Genomic DNA, 17344 nt, shown 5'->3' with positions numbered 1-17344 from the left:
CAAAACTTTTAGAAGATAACATAGAAGAAAAATCTAGATGACCTTCAGTTTGGCAATGACTTTTTAAATACAACACCAAAAGCATGATTGATGAAAGAAAAAATTGGTAAGTTGGACTTCATGAAAATTAAAAACTCCTACTCTGTGAAAAATATTGTTAAGAGAATGAAAAGTCAGGTCACAGATTAGGAGAAAATCTTTGCAAACCACCTGTCTGATAAAGGACTTGTATCTATAGTACACAAAGAGCCATTACAATTCAACAAGGGAGAAAAAAAAACCCCAGTTAAAAAGTGGGCAAACAATTCGAACAGGCACCTCACCAAAAGAGATGCAGATGACAGATAGGCATAAGAAAGGATGCTCAGCATCATATGTTTTTGGGGCTTTGCAAATGAAAACAACAATAAAATATCACTAAATACCTGTTAGAAGGGCTGCAATCCAAAACACTGACAAGACAAATGCCGGTGAGGATGTGGAGCAACAGAAACTCTCCTTCATTGCTGGTGGGAATGCAATATAGGACACCCACTGCGGGAGAGAGTTTGGTGGTTTCTCACAAAGTTAGACATAATGTTACCATATGATCCAGCAATTGCACTTTTGGTATATATCCAAATGAAATGAGAACTTATGTCCATGAGTATTCATAGCAGCTTTATTCATAATAAAAACTGGAAGCAAACTAGGTATCCTTCAGTAGGTGAATGGATAAAGAAATTCTGGTATATCCATAAGGTAGAATATTATTAAGTGAGAAGAAATGAGCTATCAAGTTATGAAAAGACATGGAGAAGCCTTAAATACAATTGGCTACATAAACCAGTCTGAAAAGGTTACATACTGTATGATTCCAGCTATATGAAATTCTGGAAAAGGCAGAACGGTAGAGACTGTAAAAGGATTAGTGGTTGCTGGGGGTTGGGGGAGAGGTGGGATGAACAGACAGCAGGGGGGATTTTCAGGGCAGTGAAACTGTTGAGTATAATACTGTCATAGTGGGTATATGTCATGCATTTAGAATGCGTAGAGTGGACAATACCAAGAGTGAACCCTAATTATGTACTTTGGTTAATAATATCAATATTGGTTTATCAGTTGTAACAAATGTGTCACACTTAGGTAAGATGTTAACAATAGGAGAAACTGTGGGGAGAAGGGATGTATGACAATTCTGTATAATCTGCTCAACTTACCTATAAACCTAAAATTGCCCTAAAAATAAAGTCTGTTAATTTTTAAAAAGCATTAGTTTCCTGATTGTGAGGACTAATAAAATTTCCTTTAAAAATAAAAATTAGAGACCTTACAACTGTTACTGTTTCACAAGAGAAAGGACCTTGTCACACACATACATGACGATGTAGCCTCAATCTCAAGGAGGGAAATTGCCTACTCCCTGGCATGCATCTCTGTCCTTGTTTTGCTCATTTGCAATGGCCATTAGTAACGCTGTCCAAGCAGGAGTTTGAGCACCTGGTCTCCCACTCAAAACGGCTGCCCTACCCTATTCCTGCAGGCAGCCTTGGGTGGGCCCTGTCTCTGCCCCTCAGGAGCTAGGGCTTGGCCAATACCTTGCCTCTCTCTTAGTCTCCTACCTGTAGAATGGAATGATAAATGTGCCTATAGCCAGGCACCCAGAGTGCCTGCCTCTGAAAGTGCAGGCTGTTGGCCACTGCAGGTTGGTCCCTGGCCCCCTCTTGCCTAACACTCCCCAGATGTAATGACCCCGTCTGTTTACACCTAGGCTAAGAAGTCCATCTCCTCCCACCTGAGCACACTGGCGGACTTTGCCATTGAGATGTTTGACGTTCTAGATGAAATCAACTACCAGTCTTACAACGACTTCGTCCTCCGAGTTGGTACGTGGCTCTAAACCTATCCTGTCCATCCATGTGGAACACCTTCCTACACCCACCTAGGGGTGGGATCAGCTGATGAGGTGCCCTGGTCTTACAGGAAGGAGGGTGGTGCCACCCAGGAGGGCATGGGGACCTGTGTACCGAGTTGCCCCTGGAAGCTGCTGGTGGAAGTGAAGATGCTTCAGAAAGTGACTTAGACTTTGAAGATTCATTGGCTAGCTCAGGAAACACATTAGAAATCTTGATTGTCCTGGAGACGTTCAGATGCTCCTCCAAGTCCACACTTAGCTGAAGTAAAATGCCCTTTTCCCTGTTCGCCGGCCACGGCTACATAGTTGAGGCCACATGGGCTGTCCAGAAAGAGGCCTTGACGGGAGCCCCACTGTGCGAACTCTGGCCGCCCTGTGTCTTCTCCAGGCTCCTTCCCTCACCTGTGTCGTGAGGAGGGAAAACCACTGGATGCCCCAGTTCCTTTCTAGCTTTTATAAAACTATGATTTGTTGTTGTTTTTTTTAAATCATAAATTCACTTTTTCTTGAGATGTAGACAGTTTACCAGAAATAAATTCTACTAGTCCAGGATACAGTTAAACTAGAGGTTCATGTTGTTTTCGAATTCAAACATCCAGTAGCCTTAAAAACAAACCTTGGAGCTACGTGTGAGTGTGAAGGGTGGTAGGTGATCCATTTAGAGCATGTGGAGTTCTGATGTCCTGAAAAGCAAGCTCGGCTTTAGGCATGGTGTCTGGCCAGAGAGCAGGGGCAGAGTGAGCCAGCTGGGCCCTGGGCTGTGGTCAGCAGAGCTACTGATGTGCCTGGAAATCAATCTGATGGTGGGTCGGGGAAATTCTGCTCCTCACTTTCCAATGACAAGACCAGCTGGCAAGCCCGATCCTGTGTCTCAGTGTCTGGTCATGCAGTGGGGCTGGACAAGGATCTCTCGGGGCCCTTTTGTCCATCAGGCTGGTGCTAGCCTAGTGTTCTTTATGTGGGTGGGGTGTCTGGGGTTAGCAGAGGGTGCTCCCTAACTCCCACCAGCTCCAGCCATCTGGGAAGTGGTCCTTTGGGGTTCTTCTCTGAGTTTACCATGCCGACCTTCCCCACCTCACACCACTGTGCCGCCTGCTCTCAGGCTCCTCCCGTGCCATGCCAGCTCCCCACTGCCCAGGACGTCAGAGGAATTTTCTAGGACAAGCTCAGAAAAATTAGTCCACAAATATGGAAGGCGAAGATAGGAAGTGGCTTCGGTTGAGGCCAGAAAGCCCCAGTTGCAGGAGGTGGCTGCCAGCAGGCTGTAACGGGAGAGCTGACAGCATGCTCGGTCCCCCTCTGTCCTGCCGAGGATGGGCCGGGCGTCACAGCCTGGTATGTGCCCTACTTACAGGGAAGGAAGACCAGGCTCAGAGAGGGTGAGTGCTTTGCAGAAAGTTGCACAAGGGGTGACTCAAGTTCGGGTGTGCCTGGGTTGTTGCGATGCTGTCCAGCTGGTCTGCAGCTGTCCAGAGGCCAGTTGGACACTGAGCTACAAAAAGAGAAGGTACTCCCTCTCTTCCCTTCAGAGCATTCTGCACCATCTTGTTTAGTTCTGGGGCCCATACTCTAAAATAGCCATAAGGTCACATTCCGAGAAAAGGTCCGGAGCTGCTATTTTTCTGGAAGAGAGGATGCACTTGGAGACACACCCTGTAATCACAGATACTGAAAGGCCACACTTCTGAGTGGCTTCCCTGGTAGGGCTCAGCACAGAGGCTGCTATTCCAGGAAAGGGGACTTTTCTTTAGGATCAGGACTCGTTTTGAACAGCCAGTGCTGTTCCCCAGTGCAGTGGACAGTGTCGTGAGGGGACCCTGCCCAGGGAAGCCTGTGCAGCAGGGCAACTGCCACTCTGTGGTGCTGTGTGTGATGCTTCAGGAAGGAGCCTGGTGCTAGGTGACCCCAGGAAACAAAGCCCTGAAAGGAGCAGTCTTTTCTCCACCAGGAGCAGCATCAGGTGCATTTGGTGGCCCTGGTGGGGTGAGTTACACTTTTCCCGCTGATGACAGGTCATGCACTGGCTGTTTTCTAGGCATCAATGTTGGCCCCGTGGTGGCTGGAGTGATTGGCGCTCGCAGGCCCCAGTACGACATCTGGGGAAACACAGTCAACGTGGCCAGTCGGATGGACAGCACAGGGGTCCAGGGCAGAATCCAGGTCAGTTCACCAAGAAACCCCCAAGGCATGGGTGCCCATTCTTCAGGTGAGGAAACTGAGGCACAGGGGGCCAGAATTGGATCCCCAGTCTGCAGCCACTAAGTGGCAGGGCAGAAAGAGCTGCATATTTCGGTCTGTCTGCTCTGGAGGGCATCCTGGCCCGGGCATCTTGATTTTGCTGTTTGGTTTGTCATTTAGGCTTGGGGGCTGGCTCCTGAGTGACCAGGTGCAGCGGTGGGAGCACTGAGTCACTGGGTCTTGCTGCTGGTTCCAGCAGCCTGGCGCTCTCATTCACTCTGCACATCCCAGGACTCCGGCCTCCACCAGCTGCCATAGGAAGGAAGGGCTTTCTTGTGTGTTTGAAGGGAGGGTGCTATGCGTGTCCACCTCATCTGAGGAACTTGTGGGCAGCTCAGGTGGCCTGACCCGTGGTGGCTAACACCCTCTGAAAGCCATGGAAAGGTTTAGAAGGCAGCAGCCTCTGCTTTTCCTCAGTGTGGAGGAGTGTGGTTCGGCTTCTGGGATTTCCCTTAGAACAAATTTGAAACTTGACTTGGTCTTGATGACCACCAGGATGAAGCCCTTACAAGTAAGATGGAGCCTGTGAGGGGCCACACAGCCCTGCAGCCACCCTCCCTGGGAACTGCAGGCCTCCAGAAGCCATGGAGGGAAGGCTTGGTCCCCAGGCACGTGACAGCAGCTATTCATGGGGGCAGTTTAAGGGACAGGTAGGCCAAAATATTCTTGGAGCTCTCCTCTCCTGCTTAGAACATAGACGGGGCTTCCATTGGAGCAGCGCTGCACTTCTGCATTCTCTTTTTTAAAATTTCTTTTATCACAATAAGGTATACGTAGAATTTGTCATCTTTTTTCTAGGTATACGATTGAGTGGCATTAAGTATATTTACATGGTTGTGCAGCCATCACCACCGTCCACCTCCAGAACTTCGTGCTATGTATATATATATATACGTATATATATATATGTATACACTTTTTTTTTTACGATGACTGTATCCTGCACCCTTCTGCAGGATTCCCCCAAAACCGGACTTGCCAGGGGAGAACTTCATGGGAGCCCCATCCTGCCCACCCCAGCCTGGCTCCTGCCCCGAACCAACACTGCATTTTTAAGTTTCTAAAATCAGATCTTGGCCTGCCACTGTCCTATCTTGCCCCTGCCTCATGCACAGACTGTTCACTCATGGCCTCTGTCCAATCCCCCGCCAGGTGTCTCCTGGCTGCCCAGGATGTCACCCTTGCACTCACAGGGCCTCTGTCCTCCCTCCCCTGCTTGGGCTTCCTAGCACCCCTGCCACACTGACGGCGGCCACCCTCCCCAGCTGTGGGCATTAGAAGGTGGGCTTGGCATGGATTTAGTTCTTTTAACGAAAGATGCCAGGGTTTGAATGGACTGTGTGTGAGAGAGTGAGGAGCAGCCAGGGAGGAAGAGAGGAAGTTCCAGGATCACACCTCCAACATAATGCAGAGATACCAATCGTGTCCTCTGTTCACAGGACTCATTGCATTTAGTAGAAACTATTTTCTCATCCTTTATCTTTTTCCTAACTTTGTGAAGCAGAAATTCTTTGAGCTAAAATACTGGTTGCGAACCTGTTAAGAAATGTCTCTGTTTTCTCTGGACAGTTTGCCCGCTGCCCTCCCTAAGCTGGTCCCTCCCTCCCCTGACTCAGGGTTGCAGAGGCAGCTGCGCCGGGGTCCTGTGAACTGGCTGGTTTGCACCCCCACCCGGACACCACGCTGCTGCCCACAGCAGTGAGTTGGAAGTCAGGCTTTGCCCTAGACTCTACTCTTTGCTGCCCCTTCCAGCTGAGGGGAGTACCTTCTGCCCCCTACATTCTGTATGCCCTACTTGTAAATGTCCCTGGCTGTTGAGGTGCCAAGAGTCCTGAACCCAGAGAGTCAACCCTGCTCTTCTCTGTTCTAGCATCTGGAGCTGGGTCCCATGCAGCCTCTGGCATGGAGTGCATAGAGCCACCATAGAAGCTCACATCCAGACCCTGGTGCTAGGTCCCTACAAGCCCTGCCCCACTGCCTGCCTGTCTGGGTGCTCCCTGGGCCACCCTTTCTGGCCCAGTGAACATTGCCTCCTCCTGTTGTCCAGGGAATGGGCAGTGAGACTCCCCTGGGGCTGGCCCCTTAGACTCCTCCTAGTCTGCTGGGTTGTCTTTGCAGGGCTGTGTCTTTTTTACATAGTGACACAAGTGACTTCAGCAAGAGTAGGGGCCCTGGCTGCCAGGCTGAGCTGGGAAAGCCACATCCCAGTGCCAGGGTTGGGCAGTCAGGGTGGACAGCAACAGATGCAGGATGGAATGTTTTGGTCTCTTCGCAGAGGAGTCCCCCTCATTGCCCTGGAGTAACACTCACTTCTCTCCATCAACAGGTGACTGAGGAAGTCCACCGTCTGCTGAGAAGGTGCCCCTACCACTTTGTGTGCCGAGGCAAAGTCAGTGTCAAGGGCAAAGGCGAGATGTTGACATATTTTCTAGAAGGCAGGACTGATGGAAACGGCTCCCAAATCAGGTCCCTGGGCTTGGATCGGAAAATGTGTCCATATGGGAGAGCTGGCCTTCAGGGCAGACGTCCCCCGGTGTGCCCTATGCCTGGCGTCTCAGTCAGGGCTGGGCTCCCTCCACACTCCCCAGGCCAGTACCTGCCCTCTGCAGCAGCTGGGAAGGAGGCTTAGTGGAGCCCACATGGGCCTCTGGGGTGCACACGGGGTGGGAATGCTCCAGGGGTGACACAGGCCATGGTGGCTCCAGCCAGGACCAGCCAGACCAGCAGAGCAGGGAGCCACTGGCCAGGGTGGAGGAGGAGCATTGTCCAGGCGTGGCCTGTGGCCTGAGGGCCAACCACTGAGCAGACACAGCACAGCAGTGACTCGGTGAGGGGAGGACACCCGACTGTGCACACTTCCAGGCCTCCCTGGAGACGTGTCCACTCCATCCTTCCCTCCATGGTGTAGGGAGCACTGTTTCTTTCCAGCAGGCCTGTTCAGGTTTGGCCAGGTCGGCATCAATGTAAGAACCTTCAGAGCATCCACCGTGGTTACAGGAAGAGCCGCTGAGGTGTGGTTGGCAGAGCAACTGAGGAGCTCTGCGAGAATGTGCCCTCTGAGACAGCCCTGTCCACCCCGCCCAGGTGGGCCTGACATACAGGCGGCTCCAGCCCTGGGCAGCGGCTTCAAGAGCCAGAGTGGGAAGTCAGGCCTCTCTGGGAAGGTCACAAGGCCTGGGGTTGTTCACACCACAGGCACAATACAGAGCTGTCCACTCTTGAACTGGACGGTTTGGGGAGAATTGAGAAGCTGCCTCTCACTGCATGGATAGTGGTGGCTGCTGGCTTTCAAGCGTGGTTTTTTGCTAAGAGCCAGAGGCAGGTCTTCTGGAGTTCTCAGGGGGCCCTGTGACCCCCTCTCCACAACCATGGCCAGCATCGGCTTCTTGCTGCACCTGTGCATTCTCCACCCCTCCGCCAATGGCTTCCAGCTCCTAAAACACCTGGACATTCCCCATCCTGCACCGGCACTGTGTTTGTTCAGAGAAGACGAAGGGTGTCATTTCTTCTTTTCCCTGTGGCATCTTGGATCCTTTACATTTAGCAGCAACAGTGTGAGGCTCCACTTCTGTTGCATATGAGCGGCTGTCACACCCATGAACAAGTTTCCTTGATGGAAGATGCTGTTTCTCCGGCAGAACCAACCCTCCAGGACGAAGTTTCAGAATTGGCTGATGGTCATGAGTGCAGGTGTCCCTGTTGTAATTTGCAGGGAAATTGACTGCAGGTGATAGTGTTGACGTCTGACAACCTCCTATGTGCATGTCTAAATAGTCACAATGAAGATGAAAATAAGGATGAGGGGGACGGGGTCCAGGAGGACCAGTGAGAAGGCACTATCCAGAAATAGTGGACAGAGATCTGGCATGTGGAAACCTTGGATCTCGGTCACAGGGAGGAAGGCAGCTAGAAATGGGAGGGAAGCTTCTGGGTAGGCACCATAGTAGGGGAATGTCTAAGGACCCACTGCTCTGAGATGTGGTCAGAGAGGTTTCTATGGACTGCAGATGAGGCCTGAGCCCTGCCTCTGCTCAAAGCCAGCAGGGTTGGGGGTCCACCTCCTCACTGCTCCTCAACAGCTGTAACCCTTTCCTGAGGGCCCCGACTTTTCAGAATAGGAGCAGAGAGAAGCCCAGACTTCCTTCCCTGGAGTGTAGACCTGTGTGTGGGACCTGCTCCAGGCTGATCCCTGTCCGCACGGGTGGGTGATGTCCTTGGCTGCTGCCATCAGAGGCAGCCCCCTGCACAGGGAGGGGCTGACCCTGCCTCAGCTATGTGGCCGTGTGGGGGCAGCAGGGGCCTGGGCCATAGCTGGGGGAGGCCAGACCCTGAGGGCTTTGCAGGGTGGCCAGTGCAGTGATGCCTGGCGCTTCCAGCTGAGACAGGAATCCGGACAGAGGTGGGCAGGGTGGATGGCTTTGGGCAGGGGAGGCGGGTAGAGGCTGCATGTAGGGGCCCCCGTCTGCCTGTCCTTAGGGTGTGGATTAGGCTGTGGCCTCTGTGATGGTGCAAGAGGCAGGATGGTCTCCAGACACCTTCTTGCAGAGTGATTTTGACCAATGCCTTTCCAGCACCTTCCCCTGGCTATGACAGGGAGCTCCTAGGCCAGGCCACATGATCCCACAGGTAGGCTGACCCCGTGGACCCACTGGAGACGTTGAGGGCAGAGCTCAGGCACCTTTCATCTTCCTTGGGTGGTCCTCATGTCGTTGTCCGCTCATGTTCCTGGTGTTCTGGCATCACCTTGTGCCGGTGGGGGCTGGGCTCCTGTGAGGTCCTAGGGCAGGAGGAGGTGCTTGCAGGGCCTCTCGCTGCTATTGGGGCATCCACAGGACCTTATGTTTATGTGGAATCTCCAGGCTGCCATTGAGGGCTCCTGAACTCATCCTGAGGACCCAGGGTCCATCTGAGCCAGCTGTGGGCTGAGATCCTGGCTGGGGCCCTGCTGTCAACCTCTCCTCCAGGCCCTGCCTTGTCCCTGCTCCTGTGCTTTCCTCTCTTCAGGACAAATGGTTTCTGCTTATGGTCCCCTTTCCACTAGGATTTTCTCATCCTCATCTGTCTATCCCAGCCGGATTTGAAGCAGTCAGTTCAGACAGGAGCCATAGGGAGCCTGTGAGGGTGTAGTGCGGTGGTGGTGAGTGTGGCTGCCCTGGCTCTCCCAGCTCATCGTGGTGCTGTCCTTGACCCACGAGCTGTTGAGAAGGTGCAGAGCTCCTGGCACAGCCAACCCTGTTGCCCCCAGTGCCGCTGCCCACCGTTGGCCATCCAGGTGGTGGGTAGACAGAGGAGTGAACCCCAAAGGTGTCCATGCCCCAGTTCTAAGCCCTGTGGCCAGGTGCTGTCACACAGCAAAGGGAACTTTGCAGGTGGAATTATGGTTAGGGATCTAAGGATGGGAGGGGAACTTGGATTATCTGGGTGGGCTCAGTGACCCCTTGGAATGGCTGAGGGAGGCAGGAGAGCCTGGGAAGATTTGAAGTGTCACAGAGATGGTGCCGTCATTGCTGGCTTAAAGACAAGGGGCCAGGAGCCAACACCAGAGGCCACTTGACAACCCCAGCCCCAGTCAGCAAGGAAGCCGGGTGTCGCTCACACAACCAGAAGGAGCTGAGTTTGGCAACAACCCAAGTGAGCCTGAAGCAGATTCGCCTCAGAGCCTCCAGGCGTGAGTGGAGCCGAGTCCAGCGACACCTTGGTTTGGCCTGTGAGACTGAGAAGAGAGCCAGCCACGCCGTGCCGTGCCTGGGGTCCACAGAGCCGGGAGGTCACACATGTACGTCCTGGAAGCTGCCCAAGGTGTGGCCACTTGTAGGGCAGCAAGAGGAAGCCATCGCGGGGACCATGCTGCCTTCTCTGGGCTCACGACTGTTCTGGAAAGGACCCCATGGCAGACTTGGCAAGGTCTCCACTTCAGGGGCAAACATCTCCATCATCAGCAACTCCAAACCCCAGCCACTTCCTGGGAGTTCAGGAACTGTGTTTAGCCATAATGTTCCTTGGGGTTTGGTGAAAAACAACTTCCTTTTTGTTTGTGGGAAAACTGTATTATATTGCCTTATTTATTTTTAATCATGTACAATATTCATGTACAAATGTTAGAGCCATTCGGGTAGGATTCTCTCTAAATTATTTATTGAAGAGGCTTTGTAAATAGTGCACCAGTTACAGGTGCTGCCTGTTTACTCGTACCAAAAATGAAGACAAGCCCCACACCCACCTCAGCCCCTGCTTGCCACGCTATGGCCCTTTGGAAATGACCCTGTGTGCTCCCCTCTCGACCCTTGCATGCTTTTCATGCCTGATGCCGTAGAGTAGAACACAGCCCCGGAATGCTTCCAGTTGCTTGCAGGGACCATGCCGGCCCGGGTGGTCCATGCCTGCGGGGTGTCTGTATCCTGCAGGAGGACGCCCCCACAGACCCAGCAACCCAAGTTGCCAGCCCGTGTTTCTCAGACTTTAAAGCCACCAGGGCTTCTGGAACACCTGTCATAGAAGCAATAACTCTTAACTCTCTACTGTAGAGATGAGTCTGGTCCGAATCAGATTGGTAATTTAGAGATAAGCCATGCATACAAGTTTGCCCCATTCTCCGGCTTGGGGTGGTGGGAGGCGGGGAGCTGCCACTCCCAAAGCCCCACCCCTTCCTGAAGACCCAGCTCTGAAACCGCAATTCCTGTGGGTTGGACCACCCAGGCTGGTCAGAGCTCAGCACCCCAGGTCTGGTGAGCAGACAGAGCCGGCATTAAACCCCGGTCAGGTCATTGTCACCACACCCTTGCTTGGATGAGGAAGGAAGGAGGCAAAGGCACCCACTCCATCCAAGATCTGTTCCAATTGATGAGCCTCAGTACTGGCCTCACACTGGCCAACAGTGGTATGCTGCAGTTTGTTGGTTTGGTGCAGAGTCTAAAGGATAACTTATCAAGGCTTACCTGTGATAGGCCATTTTAAGGAAATGGTGGCACTCTGAAGGCTGTCCCCATTCACCTTCCACAATGCTGGTACCATCCTGGTAGAAGAGCCCTCTGAACAGGACACCTGTTCAGGCCTGGGGGCCCCATGCTAGGCTTGCCTGGGTGCGAGAGGTCGAACTGGGTGGCTCAGGCCTTCAAATTGAGCTTGGGGGTGTCCAAGAGAGGGGTCTTATTCGAGGAACTCACATACCCCAAATAACCATCAGTGCACAAATCATTCCATGCTCTTTGGCACCAGGCAGGAGATGCTGCAGGCAGGTGTCCATAGTTGGCAAAAATGGGCAGTAGGGGAAATGGAGTTGCTTCAACCTTTCTCAGTCCCAGCCCTCACTGCACCCACCAAGTCAAGCAGAGCTGGGTGGGCTGAGACCAGCATCCCAGCTGGACTGAGCCTGGGGGGAGGGGCTGGAGCCAAGGAGCCCCCCTGGGTGGGGCATCAGGAGCAGGAGCAGGGCCTGAGGACTGCTCCCCCTGCATGGAGGGCAGGCCCGGATGGAGCCCAGGGTAGACTTTGAGGAAGGCTCAGTGGGCTCAGCAGAAGGAAGGCTCTTCTCATAGTTGTGGTTTTCCACAGATAGATTTGGGTGATCTGAGTGTGGTCAGGCCCTGCCGTTGGGGAATGAATGCCACACAGGGGGTTTGTCTGTAAGCTGCAGTGTCTGATTCCGTGTGAACTGACAGCAAGGAGCTGAAGGGCAGGCCCCGCCCTTGGGAGAGAGTATGGGCATGGGCTGCTGGATGCAGGGCTCCCAGGGCTGTGAAGGCAGAGGGGTCTCTGGAGGCAGACAGGGCGGGCTGGGGGCCAGCAGCAGGGGGCAGAGCCCCAGCCAGGGCGGCTGCTTCCTGTACATAGACATTCCTCCTGCACAGGGCCAAGTGCCCATGAGCACATCCCCAGACAGACACGGTGGGGAGCTTGGAGCCCTCCGCTCACCTAGAGGAGCCCTGGGGCACACACTGGAAAGTATTCTAGGGGCTTCCTGCCTTATCCTTCTGTTTGTTCATACACTTAGTGAAAGCAGATCCTGTACTAGGATGTGAGGATATCTGTCACCTCCGTGGTCCATTCCGTGAACACCAGATTCCATTTCAGGTGCCACACATTTTGGGGCTAGACTTCCCTAAACAACATGCCATTGTGAAATGATGCATATATTTGTATTTTTAAATATCCCTGAAAATTTAATCTATTCTGTTCCATATGAAGTCTGTTCACTACCTTAAAAAATAGATACTCCACTAGAGGTTGTGCTTAATTCAAATCCATGTGTGTGCCTGCATTACATGTGTGAACACGTTTCTGTCGTGTGTGTCATGCACATCTGTGTGTTGCATAGCGTAAGCCAAATGAAAATTAATCATTTGTTCATGGGATTCATATGAGGAACAAAATTAAATTTGAATACAGTCAGATAACTGCCACGCAGGGCATTTGGGGAACCATCCCCGAATGCCCTGATGTGATTTCCCTCAGAAAATCCTTGTTATTAGAGGAGAAGGTCTGGGCAGGGGCAGCAGCATCTCAGACATCAAGTCAACTTTATCATCTACTACATCAGCACTGAAGTCCAGGGGCGTTGAGGCACTAACTAGGTTCCATTTTCTTTGGTTAGTTATTTTTTCCTTTTGGGTTCTCAGTGTGCAGAGGCTGTAGAGAGAGCCTCAGGGCTGTGACAGCTGCAGGAATTCGGCCCTCCAGCTCCCCTCCAGTTACTAGGAGCCAATTTGGAGGCCAGGCCTTCCCAGCTGAGTGTCTGTCAGCTTCGTTCTCTCTCAGCTGTGTAGTGGAAGAGCAACAATAGACAGGTGACCTTCTTGGGTTGTGCTTCACAATGGACTGGGAAAAACATCTTTGAAATCAGAAAATCAGGCCGGGCGCAGTGGCTCATGCCTGTAATCCCAGCACTGTGGGAGGCCGAGGCGGGTGGATCCATTGAGGTCAGGAGTTCAAGACTAGCCTGGTCAACATGGTGAAACCCCGTCTCTACTAAAAATACAAAAAAAAATTAGCTGGGCGTGTTGGCGGGAGCCTGTAGTCCCAGCTACACGGGAGGCTAAGGTGGGAGAATCGCTTGAACTCGGGAGGCGGAGGTTGCAGTGAGCCGAGATTGCACCATTGCACTCCAGCCTGGGCGACAGAGCAAGACTCTGTCTCAAAAAAAAAAAAAAAAAAAGAAATCAGAAAATCGACCACAGTGGCAGCCACCTGGCCTAATGCTGCGTTTTTGTACCTGACGGGTCACTCATTTTAAGCACAACTGCTTCGTTCTTTGTGAAATTAGTGAGTTTCCTTCTACCCGTCACCAGATTCAATATGTTCTATTAATACACCGATAACTACAGGGGAAGGGCACTGGTCGCTCTCTCACCTGGTTACTACAGTCTCCATGGGCCTTTTGCTGTGACCACAAGTAAAGGAAACACTCATCACTAGTATCTAAGTCGAGCTTTACAGTAACTATGCACCTTCTGTGTGCTTCACCTCACTCTCTACTTCAAACAGCCCATGGAGGGAGGTATTATTATACTCCTTATGTTGACAGTGAAGAATCTGAGGCCCAGAGAGATTGGGGACTTGAGTAAAGTCACACAGCCCTGAGAGGCAGGACCAGGGTTCCATTCCTGCTCTATCCAGTTCCAAGCCCTTGTGTTTTCCATTACGTTTAGTGCCTCTTTGCTAACAGCAACATCTGCAAGATTTGTGTTGGTTTTGATGGAGAACTCTAGCGCATCCACATGCTAGTGCCCAAGTGGTGGAGGGGCCACCTCAGCAGGTGGGTTCTGAATGCAGCCAAGGCTGTCCCCGCAATGGGTGAGACTCGCTCCAACTGCCCGCCCTCAGAGCAGGTGCCTAAGTCCTCCCTGGCACTGGCAGGCCTTACCTCACATTGCTAGATTAAAGCAATGCAATTCCTCTTGGGTAAGAGGAATTCCCCCTTCTTTAACAACTGATCCCCAGCAAGGAAATAAAATGTTAGGCTTTAAAAAATCCCCACTGTCATATCAGACTATATTCTAAAACTATATTTGAGTGAAACCTGTCATTGTGTCTAATTTCAAATATACAGAATCTCCTTAAGAAGAGCTGTTGCCTTATTTTTCTGTAAGGCCTCTCTGACATCAAATGGGGAGAAATGGTGGCACCTCCAGACACCCTGAAACTGCACACCATTTCTTCCCTGCTCAGCTTCTGCTCAGGAGTTCTGTGAGCTATGGGAAGGCTATTGGTTGGATTTGCTACTTTTACTTTCGTCTTCCTCTACTGTAGAGCCATTTAATGTTATTGTCATATGCTACTGGTGAGGTAAAGGTGGGTCTGGGTGCCTTCCCAGGGGTTAGAGGATGTTCGAAGGGCTGAGTTCAGCAGGAGTGTTCAGAGGGCTTATGATGGATGGTGAGAGATTTGACAACCACCAAAGCACATGTGCTCTGACCCTCTCCTGGGCATTGGTTCCTGCTGGTACCGGGCGGTTCAGACCTTCAGATAGGTTGCTTTCAAAAGAGCTTTCAGGCACTTATTGAGAATTAATGTTTAAACAGAGATAATAGCCTAGACGAACTCCCAAGAGATCTATCAAATCTTGTGGGCTGAATAAATATCTCGTGCAGGACTGTGCAACAGTAGCCCAGAGCATCCTGCCTGTGGGCATCCACCTCCCACCAGCAACCCCCCACCCAACTCTGGGCCCCACGCACATGAAGCACAAGTCTCAGGGGACCATTCCCACATTGGGGGATCCTGAGGGAGCCCATCACCGCCTCTTGCATACAACTGTCCACTAGGAGGCACACCCAGTGTGGGAGAGATGTATGGTCTTGCCTTCCACCTGTAAAAACTGCACTTATGCAAGCCATTTGCACTCTGGAACTGCATGCCATGAAAACTCCTAATGGTGTGGAACTTAGTTTGGATTTGAAATCACGACACATGCACAAAGGGACAGGCCCAGGCCCGACTTCAGGTCCTCCGCCCGCTGGCTGCAGAGCATCCCTAGGAGCCAAGGCGAGGCCCGTGGAGCCTGAGCTTTGTGTAGCTCGTGCACTTATTATGCACCACCTCCCTTCAGTCACCACTCCTCTTCCTCCGCCATCCTCATTTATACTGATTGCACACCCCCCGCTCAAACAACAATGTCCTTATTATGATGACCATCTCGTAGTGGTAGATTCCATTCCTGTTTAAGGTAAGCCCAAAGCCCACTTTTGGATTTTCTGGACTGTCTGAGAAAAGTTGTGTAAGCGCCTGCGTCCTTCTGGGTTTGGCTAGATAGGGTTGTGTCCCTCTATGGAATGGAGAGTGATGTGGGCAAGGGTGTCATTTTCTCGCACAATACAACTCAATGAGGATGCTTCTGTAGAAGTGAGAAACACGATGAGTACATTCAGAATTACAATAACTCACGCTCACTGGGTAACTTCTCATGATAGATTTGTATGATCAATACGGGTCTATTTTTATGTCAACTGAACACTAGAGTAAACCTTCCAGTCTTTTTCAAGATTGTTAAATTGAGACAAGTAATTGAATAATTTGTCCTATTTTTATTTTAAAAAAAGTGAATGGACTGAAATGTTAAATGTGAATGTACATTTCTTAATTGCAACTTTTCTACTGAGTGTTTGCACTATACTTTCTGGAATCTTATTTAACAAAAATAAAGGAAAAAAATTGCTTGACTAAACTCTGTGGCCATTTCAGTTGAAAAATAAATGGTTATGTGGATGTTTTGAAGACATTACTGCCTGTTTCACATACTTCTGGGGGAAGTTTTATTATTCAAAGTATTAAATACTATGTGACCTCACTTAAACTAAACCACACATGAACTGTTATCCCCCCATTACATACTATTCTTCTTCTTCTTTTTTTTTTTAGACACAGTCTGGCTCTGTTACCCAGGCTGGAGTGCAGTAGCGCAATCTCAGCTCACTACAACCTCTGCATCCTGGGTTCAAGCCATTCTCCTGCCTCAGCCTCCCAAGTAGCTGGGATTACAGGCGCCCGCCACCACGCCAGGCTGATTTTTGTATGTTCAGTAGATACGGGGTTTCACCATGTTGGCCAGGCTGGTCTGGAACTCCTGAGCTCAGGTGATCCACCCGCCTCAGCCTCCCAAAGTGCTGGGATTACAAGTGTGAGCCACCGCGCCCAGCCCATTACATGCTATTCCTATCCAGTGTTTTCGTCTTGTGCCTTTTTGAATCTCACAATTACATTTTAGATAATATTTAAAATGTAATATAGACTCTCCATTTTACTAGCCTTTCTTGTATCTTAGAATATCTTGCTGAGATAGTATTGCTTCTTTGGTCTCTCAGAAGTTACTGTAGCTCAGGATGCAATGATAAGTTCATTTTACATTCATCTGTAAATACTTTATTTCATCTCCTGTCTTAAAAGATAAAACTGATTACACGATCAGTTGATAATTTTTTTTTAAGTTTGATAATATCCCATTCAAGTTTAGTTGAATGGTGAAGATGGCTTCCATTGTTGTTGTCATTGAAGAATCTTCTGTCTATTGAGTTGTTTTTCCTTTGTGTGTTTTCCTGGGTTTCTTCAAAGAAACAGAACCAAGAGGGCATGTGTGTGCTGTCAGAAAGAGAGAGGGGGCAAAAACAGGACAGAGAATTTATTTTAAGGAATTGGCTTACACGATTGTGGGGCTGGCAAGTCTGAAGTCTATAGGAAAGGCCAGCAGGCTAGAGCCGCAGGGAGGAGGTAATGTTGCCACTTGAGTTGGAAGGCTGTCTGGAGGCAGAGTTCCTTCTTCGTTTGGGATCTCAGTCTTTTTTCAAAGGCCTTCAACTAATTGGATGAGGCCCATCCACATTGTGACGGGCTATCTGCCTTACTCAAAGTCTACTGATTACAAATGTTCATTGCATCTAAAAGATACCTTCAAAGCAACATCTACTCACAGGGACATCTACCGCTGTGTTTCGCCAAACACTGGGACCTATGGCCCAGCCAAGCATATATAACATTAACCATCATGAGTGGTCTATAGTTTTTCTCTGATTGTCTCTTCAATTTCAAATGAAATAAATTCCTTATAGACAGAAGTTAAAAAAATCATTATGAAGAGAGCAATAGCCCAGTAGAAAAATATTCAAAAAGCACATATGGAATTGTAACCACCTGAGGGGTTCTTCCTGCCTGCTGCCTAAAGACCATGGCATTATAGTACAGAAAGGGTTTAAGAGACCCAAGGCTGGTCATGCCACATGGAGA

The 17344-nt window shown here is 50.6% G+C and overlaps 1 protein-coding gene across 1 annotated transcript in view; it reads left to right on the top strand.

The window, feature by feature from the left end:
- ADCY1 (adenylate cyclase 1) overlaps window positions 1-13300 on the top strand; it is a 144956-nt gene extending 131656 nt beyond the window's left edge. Inside the window, exons 18-20 of the mRNA XM_024250323.3 lie at window positions 1751-1865; window positions 3930-4054; window positions 6459-13300. Of these exons, the coding sequence (XP_024106091.1) occupies window positions 1751-1865; window positions 3930-4054; window positions 6459-6761 (543 nt within the window). The 3' untranslated portion in view covers window positions 6762-13300. The remainder of the gene's footprint in view (window positions 1-1750; window positions 1866-3929; window positions 4055-6458) is intronic.
- Window positions 13301-17344: the final 4044 nt, after the last annotated feature.

The sequence above is a fragment of the Pongo abelii genome, chromosome 6 (assembly GCF_028885655.2).
Source record: "Pongo abelii isolate AG06213 chromosome 6, NHGRI_mPonAbe1-v2.0_pri, whole genome shotgun sequence".
NCBI lineage: Eukaryota > Metazoa > Chordata > Mammalia > Primates > Hominidae > Pongo > Pongo abelii.
This window is presented reverse-complemented; position numbering and strand designations above follow the sequence as displayed.